The sequence below is a fragment of the Vitis vinifera genome, chromosome 16, assembly GCF_030704535.1.
Source record: "Vitis vinifera cultivar Pinot Noir 40024 chromosome 16, ASM3070453v1".
Lineage (NCBI taxonomy): Eukaryota > Viridiplantae > Streptophyta > Magnoliopsida > Vitales > Vitaceae > Vitis > Vitis vinifera.
Window position 1 is genome coordinate 19,425,284 of NC_081820.1, and position 13,571 is coordinate 19,438,854.

At 26.6% G+C, this 13,571-nt stretch overlaps 1 protein-coding gene across 1 annotated transcript; it reads right to left on the reverse strand.

Moving 5' to 3' along the window:
- Window positions 1–387: 387 nt before the first annotated feature.
- LOC100266889 (alpha-L-fucosidase 1-like) lies at window positions 388–3,899 on the reverse strand. The gene is made up of 3 exons (XM_010664050.3): window positions 3,230–3,899; window positions 2,855–3,094; window positions 388–1,435 (listed from the first exon to the last, which is right to left on the reverse strand). The coding sequence occupies exons 1-3, from the start codon at window positions 3,775–3,777 to the stop codon at window positions 736–738; spliced, it is 1,488 nt and encodes a 495-aa protein (XP_010662352.1). The 5' UTR covers window positions 3,778–3,899; the 3' UTR covers window positions 388–735.
- Between the last annotated feature and the right edge of the window lie 9,672 nt (window positions 3,900–13,571).

Sequence of the window (13,571 nt, forward strand, 5' to 3'; positions counted from 1 at the left end):
TTCTCATGGGTTGGAACCCATATGTGGGCTAGCCCAATAGTGCAAACTTATGATTTTTATTTCTATTTTTTTTTTTCAAATATTTTCTCATGCGTATGGGTGTGAAAGCATTCCTTATGACTTCAGCGCCTCTTTATTTCACTTTCCAACAATCAAACATACCATAAAAATCCAACATGCATCCAAACAAACCATAAATACCCCAACAATCAAAGAAACCAACAAAACCATAAAGCAAAAAAATATCTATAGAAACACACTCACAAATTTGAAGGAGGAAAGAGTGATTAAGAAATTTTCCCTGACAAGCCCTAGATAAGAAGAGAAACTAAAGAAGAAATCACTCGTTTGTGTTGGAAGTGAAATCTGGAAATAACAATAGTGGCAACAATAGCAAAATCGTGGTGACGAAGAAAGTTAAGTGTGAGTTGCTTAAAGTAAAACCAAACTAGCACCAAGTCCTCCCAAAATTTAGCATGAGATGAGCCATTTTATAGGATGGCCCCCTTGTATATTTTTCAGTGGGATATGGCCTGCTTTCAAGAGTCTATTTCCTATGCATAAATGTTAGCTTCAGAATTCTCACATCTGCCAGAGCAGGAACCCCAACAACCTTTATGCCTTATACCAGTACCACTGCTTATTCTCTTTGTATATATAAAACAATCTGAGAGCTCAAACAATATACCATGAGCAATGAACAATTGTATGCAGTAAGGCAAAAAGCAAAAACCGTCAATAAGACAACTCTTTGTAAACTGAAGTCCCATTTGGCTGCCCAAAAGGATCAAAATGCAGGCCAAAGGAGGATACCAAAGGCACTCCCTTAGACTCCAAGATCTGGACCTTCACAACAGTAGCCTCAACCACATCTCCAAGCCTGTGAAGCCTCTTGTGTCCCACTGTCGTCCCTTCCACAATCAGCTTCCCATCTGCATAAACCTCATGCCCTATGATCCTCTGACCTAGCCCGATCGGTTCTTGAATCCTTATCACATTAAACCTCAGCCCTCCACTCGCCGCCTTGATTTCAATCCAATGCTGGCCTGCTGCTCCCTCGTCTGGAGCCCAGTATGTCCATAAATTGTCGTCGTCTAGCACATTTTCAGGGCCAAAGCCACCATTCTGACCTCCTCTTTGGCTACTAGCATCTACCGAGCTTTTCTCAGCTAAATTGGTTGAAAATGTTGTATCGATGGCCTTCTTGAATTCCATCAATCTTTGAACATCAATTTCGGATATAAGTCCAGTTGAATTGGGTGGCACATTGAATAGCAGCACACAGTTTCTGCCAACCGAGTTATAGTATATTTCAAGGAGTTGGCTAAGCTCCTTTGGTTGTTCGGATGCATGCCAGAACCATCCCGGCCGGATTGAAACATCACATTCTGGTGGCACCCAATCCGTCCCTTGAGGATCTCCAGTGTTGAGGTAGCTGTATCATTATCATCACATAGTCATATGCATTTAGGTCTTAGCGTACAGTACAGAAATTAAAAAGTTAGAAGATATCATAATATTTTATTTTAAAAAAATTATTTTAAATGTTATTTATGTTTGTAGTTTTTCATCCCAAACCATCTACGTTACTTGAATACATAACAAATAATACAATTTATTTACTTTTTGAAGATGTGAAGAGATTCATTGGTGAAACTATCATGACCCACTATTCACTCCATATTGATGGGTTCAGGGTTGTAGTGACGCACATATAGCTTACAAGCCCAGACACCGGTTTTGCTTCTCTATTGGACTTACACCCTAAAAAAAGAGGGTTGAATAGTATGTTGTGAAAACCCTTTATATATGACTCTTCACCATTCACTCCAATAATAAGGATATTATAGAATCAATAACAATGCACAAAAACAGATTTTATTTTATTGAAAAAATCTTACAATATCATAATTATTTTTTTTAAAAAATCATTAAAGAAAATACATCTCTTAAATATAAAATCCAATCACATTATAATAGGGATTTGCTTTTACTTTTACTTTTATAAAGGTAAAAGTAAAAACACTATTCTAAGCAGGTTTTAAAAACTGGTCTATCAAGCTGATTTTAATCCCCTTGTCTATCAAACTAATACTCATTCATGTAATAATTTGCTTATGGGTCAAAATTTGGGGTAATAGGAAAATCATAATCATATCCTCTATATTAAAAGCAACATTTAAAGGTTTTTAGAAAAATATATAGGTGCTACACTTGTGGGGTTTATCCATGATTGGAAAAGTAGAAAAATTCAAACTTTTTGGAAGATGGAAAAAGACTTTATTTAGTTAAAAAAAATTATAAAATATCAATATTATTACTACTACAATTATTATCATAAATTGTAAAAATATCAAATTATCCTTATACAAATATTTTTAAATAAAACTATTAAACATCAATATAATTACTATTACCATTATCATTAATATTTTTATTAATATTAATCACATTTGTATATTTATGTGACATATTATCAAAAACACTATTAAAATCATTTTTCCATGTTCTCATAAAAATATTTTTTTAATAAAAAGACACTTTTAATAAAAACACTTTACCTACAAATACACTCTTAATAATATAATATCGACAATATTTTTGTTTAGTTTCCTTGACTTGTATTCCTTCTCTTCCTAAACATTGAAGGCAAAGGCTAGATCCTTAATAAGAGGATGCCTGTCCATTTAGACCCTTTACATAGTTTTCATGATGTAGATATATAACATTTTCTTAACCTACCTGTATTCAGATTTCTTTCCTTTACAGGGTCTTCAAGGTATTCTATCACCATTTTAAATATATATATAGAAAAAAAATAATATTAGGTTTGCTTGGATGGAAAGACACTTACCCAACATTATCTCCATTCCCGATTGAGAGCAATGTCCGATTGATGGTAGACCATGAAGTGTTCCCTGAAAATCCATTCTCATTCCCAACCCAGCGGACATCAGGGCCAGCATCGGAAAATATATTAATGGAACTCTGCAACTCCTTCACCATTTCAAACCATTCTTCAAAGTAGTATGACATATTTGCTGCATCCTCACCCTTTGCTCCATCGAACCAAATCTCTTGTATGACCCCATATCTGCCATAATATAGATCAAATCTCAATAGAATTTTTTTTTTTCGATTCCCTACTTTTTTAAGGTAGTTCATATTCTATCCTATTTTTAAGAATAACACTTATTTTGAAAATTATGAAGAAACATTAATGGCTTACTGCTTAAGAAGCTCTTGCAGTTGAGCTAAGTAATACTCATTGTACTCCTGGTTTTTCCCATATCTTTGATCATGTCGGTCCCATGGCGAGAGATACAGGCCAACATCGATGTTGCCTTGAGCCTTGGCTGCATTGGTAAGATCTCTAACCACATCTCCATGGCCGTTTTTCCATGGACTACTCACGACTGAATGATCAGTGTACTTAGAAGGCCACAAGCAGAAGCCATCATGATGCTTTGCAGTGAGAATCACCAGCGAAAATCCAGCCTCAGCTGCTGTGCTGACCCACTGTCTAGCATCAAGCCCAGTGGGGTTGAATAGATTGGGGTTCTCTTGCCCAGTCCCCCACTCTGAATCTGTGAACGTGTTCATGCCGAAGTGGAAGAACATTATGATTTCTCTCTGTTGCCATTTCAACTGAGATGCTGTGGGAATTGGAAGAACCGGCAAAGGTGGGGTAGTCGCAAATTGGGTCATGCAAGAAGGGATGAATTCTAAGAGTTGTACCAGTGCAATTATGCATAAAAAATACAGTGACTTAGCCATGATTTTGATTTCTGAGAGGAGATGAAAAGAAAAAAAAAATGTGATTGGAAGCCAAGAAAAAGTGGTGGAGATTTTAAGGGTGAAGTGAGGTCAAAGGAGAGTTTGAGAGAGAAAGAAAGGAAAGAGAGGATATGAGCAATCTTTTTAGTTGGGATTTTTTTGGTTTATTGAAATTTATTTCCCATTTAGTTTCCAAAATTATATTCAATTGCCATAAAAGATTCATGGTACTTTTATTTGTAAAATTCAATGAATAAAATATTCGATTATTAATAGTTATATTTTTTATTTTTAAACATCTACTCCTTTTCCGAAAATTTCTCTAAACACACAAATTGGACAAGTTTTGTTCATCCCATGTTCATAATTAATACACCACACATAATTCCATGGGAGAATTGTGTTCTGGGCCCAGCTGGGCCCAAAAATTAACATTTGGTCTATATAACTTCCATAATTGATGGAAAGGATATGAGATGTTAAAAGACCAATATATCCTTCAAATTTTTATACATTACCTTTTAAGGACATAAAATAGTGATGGACTAAAATACCCAATGACCTTTCACATAAACCTTTTTTTTTTGTCTTTATTGCACCATTATTCATGCAACCATAATAATTCTATTTTAACAATTTGGATTTTTCATTATTTTATAAATAATTGAAAATCAACATTATTTTCTATTTTAAATTATAAATAAAGAAAAATTATGTTCGAAAGCTATTTTAAAAAATACTTTCTAAAAAATAGTAATATGATTTATATTTTTTATATTTTCTTTTTGAAAAAACATTTATTTAAAAAATGAAAACTATTTTAAAAAATAAAAATTGAAAACCTTGTTTAGTACTATTTTTTATATGAAAATAATAAAAAGAATTAAATTTCATTCATTGATTATCCATTTTTATTTTTTTTTCATTAGTTATTTTAATAATAAAAAAAATATAGTATGTTTACGATTAAACAAAGAAATTGATCAATTATGTGTTTTTTGTGAGACTATCTTTTACATGAAAAATAATTAAATAACTAAATTATATATATTTATTACTCTTATTAATTTTATTTTCTTTATTTATTTTTTATCGAAAATTTTAATATATCCATAATTAACAAAGTAATAAATCAATTGTGCACATTTTAATCTATTAAAATAAATTAATTTCTAATTTAATAAATAAAATGAAATAAGTAAATAAATTTGGGGTTATTTCTATTTTTTAATATATCTTATATTAATATTTTTTATAATTAAATAAATTTTTTATTTTTTATTTCTTTAATTCCAAAAATAAAATGAAATAAATAAATAAATTTAGAATTTTCCAACTGATCTTATATTCATATTTCTTATGGTTAAATAAATTTTTTATTCTTTTTTCTTTATTTCCAAAAATAAAAGGAAATAAATAAATAAATTTGGCTTAAATAATAGTTTTTAAGTAATTTCTTTGTCTTATTTTTAATTACATTTTGCATTGAAAATAAAATAAAATAACGTTTTTTTTAGTCATTGTACAAGGTATTTACACTAAGTGTACATGACAAATATACCAACTGTACAAGGGTGTACAAGACTATTATTTGTGAAGGATTTTAAGTGATTCTAAAAAACTTGTTTGTTTATTTTCCTTAACCAAGGATAAATGACATTCCTTATACACATTGGTTAAGCATACATTCATCTCATGTATTTTATCTAACTTGTATATGGTCATTTTAATAGGTACCTCATTTATGATGATTGTAAAACAAAATTATACAACAATTTTTTTTCCTTTTTAAAACCAAACCGATGCAAACATGGTTAACCGACCTATTGTTAGATATTCATAAAATGATGTATGAAATTTGAGTTATTGTACAAGGGTATTACACTAACTGTACAATACAAATTTACTAATTGTACAAGGGTGTACAAGACTACTTTTTGTTAAGGATTTAAAGTGATTTCGAAAAACTTTCCCATTTTTTTCCACTCAAACATTTTTTCCCCACTCAAATTCTCTCACTCAAGAATTGTTTCGAATTTTATTTTTAAATTTCATCATCAAATTTTTGTAATTGCATATTTTGTTTTTGTAGTTTTAACAATGTTCTTTCTTTCCACTATTTTTTTTTTGTGAAATTTTATCCACATGAATCTATATTTAAAATTATAAAAATTTTTTACTAAGATTATCTTTAATATATTTATACTCATTTATTTAAAAAATGAAAAACTATTTTTTTTTTGTAAACATGTTCTATTACTTTTCAAGTAAAAAACTAGATAAGTTTCAAAGTCAATAAATAAAAAAATTAAATACCACTTTCAATAATTTTTAGATAAAATTTTATATAATATATTTTATTTGAAACTTAATTTTTAAAGTTTAACTAAAAAATTGTATTGATAATTTTCTTGTTGTGGGTCAAAATACTTTGTATTAGTCTATCTAGATAAGAAAAAATATTAATATAATATTAGAACTTCATATCTTAGTTAATTTTTTTCAACAAATTTATCTTTTTAAAAATTTTAAAATAAAAACATTAAAAATTAAAAAGCTAAAAAGATATATATATATATATATAATAAAGTGAAGTGATAGTTAATTTTAAAATTTTTTAAAATATGGTTGATGTAGAAAATATAAAAAATAAGAGAAAAATATAGATGAAAGGGTAATATAAATTTAAAATAAAAAATGAAAACTAAAGTAAAAGATAAATAAATAAAGATAAAAAATATTTGGATGAAAAATCCCAAAATTTTTATCATTGCTTTTAATAAGAGCAAAAAGATTCAATATCTTTAAAAATGAAAAATAAAAAAATATTATTGTTTTTTATTTGACATAAAATAGAAATATATATTGGAATAAAAAGGAAAAAAAAGTTAGAAATGAGTAATATTTAATAGGGAATAGAAAAGGAAAAAAAACACAAAAAAAATTAAAATTCACACTCACTTGTAGGCATATAAGGGATAAGGGTATTTTAGGAATTAATGAAAGACAATATCCTTCATCTTAATTTTCATACTTTGTTTGGGTCTTGAGCTTAAATATGAGTGGTTGGAGGATCAAATGTTAATTTTTGGGCCCAGCTGGGCCCAAAACACAATTCTCCCTAATTCCATTTTAATTATTTTAGTTCGTTTCAAAATCTACTAAAATTAATATTACGACATTAATTTCTAGCCATTAACAATTAGGAGAATTGTGTTTGGGCCCAATTGGGCCTAAAAATTAACATTTGGTCCATATATCATACATATTTAAGCTTAAGACCCAAACAAAGTATGAAAATTAAGATGAATAATATTTGTCTTTCATTAATCCATAAAATACCCTTAACCCCTATATAGGCACAAGTGAGTGTGAATTTCAATTTTTTTTAAATTTTTTTTTCTTTTCTATTCCCTATTAAGTATTACTCATTTTTAACTTATTTTTTTTTTTCGATCTATATTTCTATTTTATGTCAAATAAAAAGCAATTATGTTTTTTTTTGTTTTTCATTTTTAAAGAAATTGAATCTTTTTGCTCTTATTATAAGCAATGATAAAAATTTTGGAATTTTTTATCCAAATATTTTTTTATCTTTTTGTATTTATCTTTTAGTTTAATTTGCATTTTTTATTTTAAATTTATATTACCCTTTCATTTATATTTTTCTCTTATTTTTAATTATTTTTTATATTTTCTACATTAACCATATTTTAAAAAATTTAAAAATTGACTATTACTTCACTTTATTATATATATATATATATATATATATCCTTTTAGCTTTTTAATTTTTAATGTTTTTATTTTAAAATTTTTAAAAAGATAAATTTATTGAAAAAAATAACTAAGATATGAAGTTCTAATATTATATTAATAAATTTTCTTATCTAGATGACTAATGCAAAGTATTTTGACTCACAACAAGAAAATTGTCAATACAATTTTTTAGTTAAATTTTAGAAATTAAATTTCAAATAAAATATATTATATAAAATTTTATCTAAAAATTATTGAAAGTGATATTTAATTTTTTTTATTGACTTTCAAACTTATCTAATTTTTTACTTGAAAGGTAATAGAACATGTTTACAAAAAAATAATAATAATTAGTTTTTCATTTTTTAAATAAATGAGTATAAATATATTAAAAGAATTCAAGATGATCTTAGTAAAAAATTTGATAAATATGATTATAATTTTAAATATGATTCTTTATTTCAAACTTATATTATTTCTCATATATATTAAATAATTTTTAAACACCTCATAAAATATTAGTATTATTTGTTTGTTCTAACTTGTAAATTAGGTATCATCAAATATTATATTTTTTCAAGTTTATAGAACATATAATAAATACTTTTTAAATACCTCATAAAATATTATTAATTTTTTTTTCTAACTTGCAAATTAGACACATGGTGTTTATTATTTCGAAAATAATGTAAATACTCACATGCATATATATATATATAATATTAATCAAGAAGACAATATTTTTAATACTAATTTACCAACCTTCCAATAATTTTGAAAGTGTAAATAGGGTAATTGGCCGAATTAAAGTCTTCAAAATATTCAAAATTTCTCCATTCCAAAGTTATCTAATTGCTTTCCACACTAATCCTAAATATTTTTTTAATAAAGATTTAAATATTTAAAATCATTAAAATAAATATTTTCTTATTAAAGCAATTTTTTCAAAGTAATAAGATAAAAATCATGAAATTTTCAAAACTATAATTACAACAAATATTTTTAATTTTAAAACTAATTTCATAATTTAAATTAATGATTTAAAAAAATAAAAATGTTATAAAAATAATTTTTGTTTATTTTTAATTCCATTTAAATATGATTTTTTTAATCTCTATTGATAACAATGAAATTATGTTTATAAAGACAAAATAGTAAAAATATATATTTCATTTAGTTTACTTATAATGAACAATTCAAACATGATTAATTTTAATTTTATTTCCTATGTGTTAATTTTTGTAGGGAATGTCTTAATGACATAGTTTGGTAAAAAAAAAAAAAATTATCAATAATCGTCTTAATGTCAAATTTAAGTTGTTTAAAAATTGTACAAAACCTATTAGGAGTTTTGTACACCCTTGTACACTTAGCACATTTCCCTTGTACAGTTAGTGTAATACCCCTGTACAATGACACAAATTTCATATTTCTCATAAGTTATATGTTCATGTAGGTGTATTAATCATATTTTCAATGGTTTGGTTAAGAAAATGGTGGGTGACTTATGATCAATTTTTTTTCCCCAAATATCATTATTGGGGAAAATATTAAAATTTTTACGTGAGAGTTAAATAAAATGCATGACATAGGCGTACAATCCTTGAGTGACAAGGAAAATAAAAAAGTGGTTTGGAATTGATTAAAATAATTCACAAAGGGTAATTTTGTACACTTTTGTACAATTAGTACATTTCCCTTGTACAGTTAGTGTAATACCCTTGTATAATGTCCCAAATTTCATATTCCTCCTAAGTTATGTGTCCATGTTTACGTAGAAGTGTTTAACCATATTTCCAATGGTTTAGTTGAGAAAATGGTGGATGACTTAGTATCAAAATTTTTTCCCCAAATATAATTATTGGATAAAGTATTGGAATTTCCATGTGAGAATTAAATAAAGTGCATGACATATATGCACAATTCGTGAGTGATAAGAAAAATAAAGGAATGATTCATAATTTATTATAATTTTTCGCAAATGGTAGCCTTGTATGCCTTTGTATTCTTAGTACATTTATGCAATTGTACAGTGGCACAATAAATGAATAAATAATTTTTTTTTCATATAAGAAAAATAGTACTAAACAAGGTTTTCAATTTTCATTTTTAAAAATAGTTTTCATTTTTTAATTAAATGTATTTTCAAAAAGAGCAATATAGAAAATAAAAATTATTTTAAAAAATAAAAACTAGAAAATATTTTAAAATCAAACTCAAATATAATCTATATAATTTTTAGTTACTTGTTTTCATCTAAAATAAGTAAATATACCTTTCAACCATTTTATATAAGAAAAATTCAGTCACCACTATGTATTGATATAATCCACTTCGAAAATTAGGTCATATGAAAACATTTTAATTGAGTACTTAAAATAAAAATTCTCCATCCATCTTCTTTATTTCTTTTTATTTTTCTTATTTTAATAAATTTTCAATTAATTCAAATCATTAAAAAAAATCCTTAATAAACAAATTTGTAACATTTCATATAACTTATTATTAAAATAAGAAAGGAAGAAGATTTAAAAAAAATTAAACTTTTTATTTTATAATAGTAACAAAAAAACTTTAAAACACTTTTTAGTATAAAAAAAACTAAAATAGTGAATATATTTATTTTAAATGGTATTTTAATTATTAAATTATTTACTTTTAAAATGTAAAAGATAATTTTTATTTATTTAAATTAATATTTTTTAGAAAGTATTTTCCAAAATAGTATTTGAATCATTAATATAATTTTTATTTATTTATAATTTAAAAATAAAAAATAATGTTAATTTTTTAATTATTTATAAAAGAGTTTAAAAAAATAATGAAAAATCCAAAAATGGTTAAATAAGAAAGAATAATGACAAGTAATAGAATAAAGATAAAAATGAGTCAAATGGGTACTTTTGTTAATTACTATCTCATATTCTTATCATCAATTATAGATAGTTGGAGGACCTTATCTTAATTATGAACTATATATGGGTTGAAAACACAATTGTCCCTTAACAATTCTTAGCCAATGTTGTGGGGACAAGTAATTATTTTTGTTTCCATGAATATAAGTACCTTTGGATATATTTTCTGTTTTTTGTTTTCAAAATTAAAACTCTTATATAAAAGTACAATGTTGTTTATAAAAATATAGATTTATCATATGTCTTTATTAATCACTTTTAGAAAATTTAAAATTTGAAGTATACTTTAATTTTTTTAAATTGTTTTAAAATTGTTACTTTTAGTACAAGAATTTTATTACTTTTTATGATTTTTAAAAACAAAATTATATCCAATTCGCATACCAAAATATTGCAACCAAGTAAAATTAGTCCCAAGGGCATGTGAACAATTTTTTTATATATATATAGAGAGAGAGAGAGAGAGAGAGAATATTTGTAATCAATAAACATTCTAACATGGTCCAATAAACCCACTTTTAACTAGGATTGACAATTTTAACACGGCACAACAACACAACTTGAAAATGACATGAATTTTAACGAGTTATAGTTAAATATAATCATATTTATATTATAATTGTGTCAATTATATAATGAGTTTAATAAGTTAGAATCATCTTGATAGTTTATCACTATGAATTCATATTAATTCAACTTAATTTATTGATAAATGGGTGAACTGTGTTGTGTTGTTGGTGTAATAAACAAGTAATGTTTATTTTAAAGACTTTTATAGACATGATATGTGTTGTATAAGTATGCTAGAGTACTCTTGTTGGATTCACTAATTGATGTTAGCTTTGAACATTTTTCATGGCCTCGACTTTGATATGTCCCAATTCGACTTTAACAGTTCCTTGTGCATCTACATTAAAGACCTTTATAGTCATGCATCATCTCTCCCTATGTTTTCAGAACTGGACCGGTCATTGAACTGGAAAAATTACCTGTTCACGGTTCATTAGTCGGATTAGCGGTCGAACTGGTAATGTAATAAATAATTAAATATATAATTTATATATTATATAAAATTAGAAAAATAATTATAAAAATTAAAAATACATAAAATTACAAATTTTAATAATGTTTGATTTTTATATTTGATATATTAAATTAAATGATAAAGTTTAATATTTTAAATTTTATTAAATAGAAATATGTAATATTTAAGAATGAAGATATATTTAGGATGAAAAAATTTATAATATTTAATTTTATCTTTTTGTCTTTGTATTTTATTGTTTTAAAATTATTCTATTAATTAATTTATATTATTTTTTATAATTATTATTATAAAAATAAACATGAATTTAAATATTTACATTTTTTAAAGATTTTATATGATAAAAATTTGAAATAAAAACATTAATCTTAGATTCTTATTATATATATATATATATATATTTTAACAACATTATGGTGCAATGCTCAATGGTTCAAGAGGCAATGTTTTACTTCTTAACAATCTCATTCCCAATCCCACATTGGAAGCACATGAATTTTATGTGCTCCATGTATTGTATAAATACCTTGCAACATGCCTTTAAGCCAAACAAGCCAGCAAATTGGGCCTAGAGGCATGACCCAAATAAAAGTGTTATATTTAAGCCAAACATGCCAGCATATTAGGCTTGGAGGCATGACCCAAATTAAAGTGTTATAAGCTTTCTTGTCATTGGATTGGGCCTAGTGGCTTGAACCAAAGATGGCTTTATAATTAGTTTCAGTTTTAAAAGTAAAAAAACCAAACGGTTTGTTTGGTTCAACGGTTCAACCGTCGATTTGAACGGTTTAATGCCGATTTGATCACAAAATGGTTCATTGAGATGGATCGAACCGGAAAGTTCATCGGTCGGCAGTTCAACCGTCTGGTTCAGTTTTTAAACCACGATCTCTCCTTTATATATATATATATATATATATTCCTCCTTGATTAAAGATTTGGTTAGGCATCAACCACAAAAAAAGTAGTCATGGTCGTCTTATTCCATACCATTATATGCATAAAATCATCCTTTTTGTTTTAGTTTTATCATCTTTGAAACTATTGATCACTAGGCCTAAGGGTATGTATTGGTTTCTATCTTCCACAATTTCTTTAATGTAGCCATAGGTATGATATTCACAATCTCCCCATTCTCTGTTATAACCCGATTAATTATTCACCTCCTCCCTATGCACCTAATATACAATGGCTTTAAATGTGAAGCCATCTGCTTTGTATAGTTTTGGAATAATTCAACCTCCTCTGCTCTTCTATAATTTATATTGGGGTCTTGTGTTACTCAACTATCTCACTAGACTCTCTCCCCATTCTCTGTTATAACCCAATTAATTATTCACCTCCTCCCCATGCACCTAATATACAATGGCTTTAAATGTGAAGCCATCTGCTTTGTATAGTTTTGGAATAATTCAACCTCCTCTGCTCTTCTATAATTTATACTGGGGTCTTGTGTTACTCAACTATCTCACTAGACTCTCTTCCTATTCTCTGTTATAACTCGATTAATTATTCACCTCCTCCCCATGCACCTAATATACAATGGCTTTAAATGTGAAGCCATCTGCTTTGTATAGTTTTGGAATAATTCAACCTCCTCTGCTCTTCTATAATTTATACTAGGGTCTTGTGTTACTCAACTATCTCACTAGACTCTCTTCCCATTCTCTGTTATAACCCGATTAATTATTCACCTCCTCCCCATGCACCTAATATACAATGACTTTAAATGTGAAGCCATCTACTTTGTATAGTTTTGGAATAATTCAACCTCCTCTGCTCTTCTATAATTTATACTAGGGTCTTGTGTTACTCAACTATCTCACTAGACTCTCTTCCCATTCTCTGTTATAATCCGATTAATTATTCACCTCCTCCCCATGCACCTAATATACAATGGCTTTAAATGTGAAGCCATCTGCTTTGTATAGTTTTGGAATAATTCAACCTCCTCTGCTCTTCTATAATTTATACTGGGGTCTTGTGTTACTCAACTATCTCACTAGACTCTCTTTCCTACTGAAAAGTATTTGGTAACGCCATAGCCATATTGCAAATCATCTTCTACTGCTCGT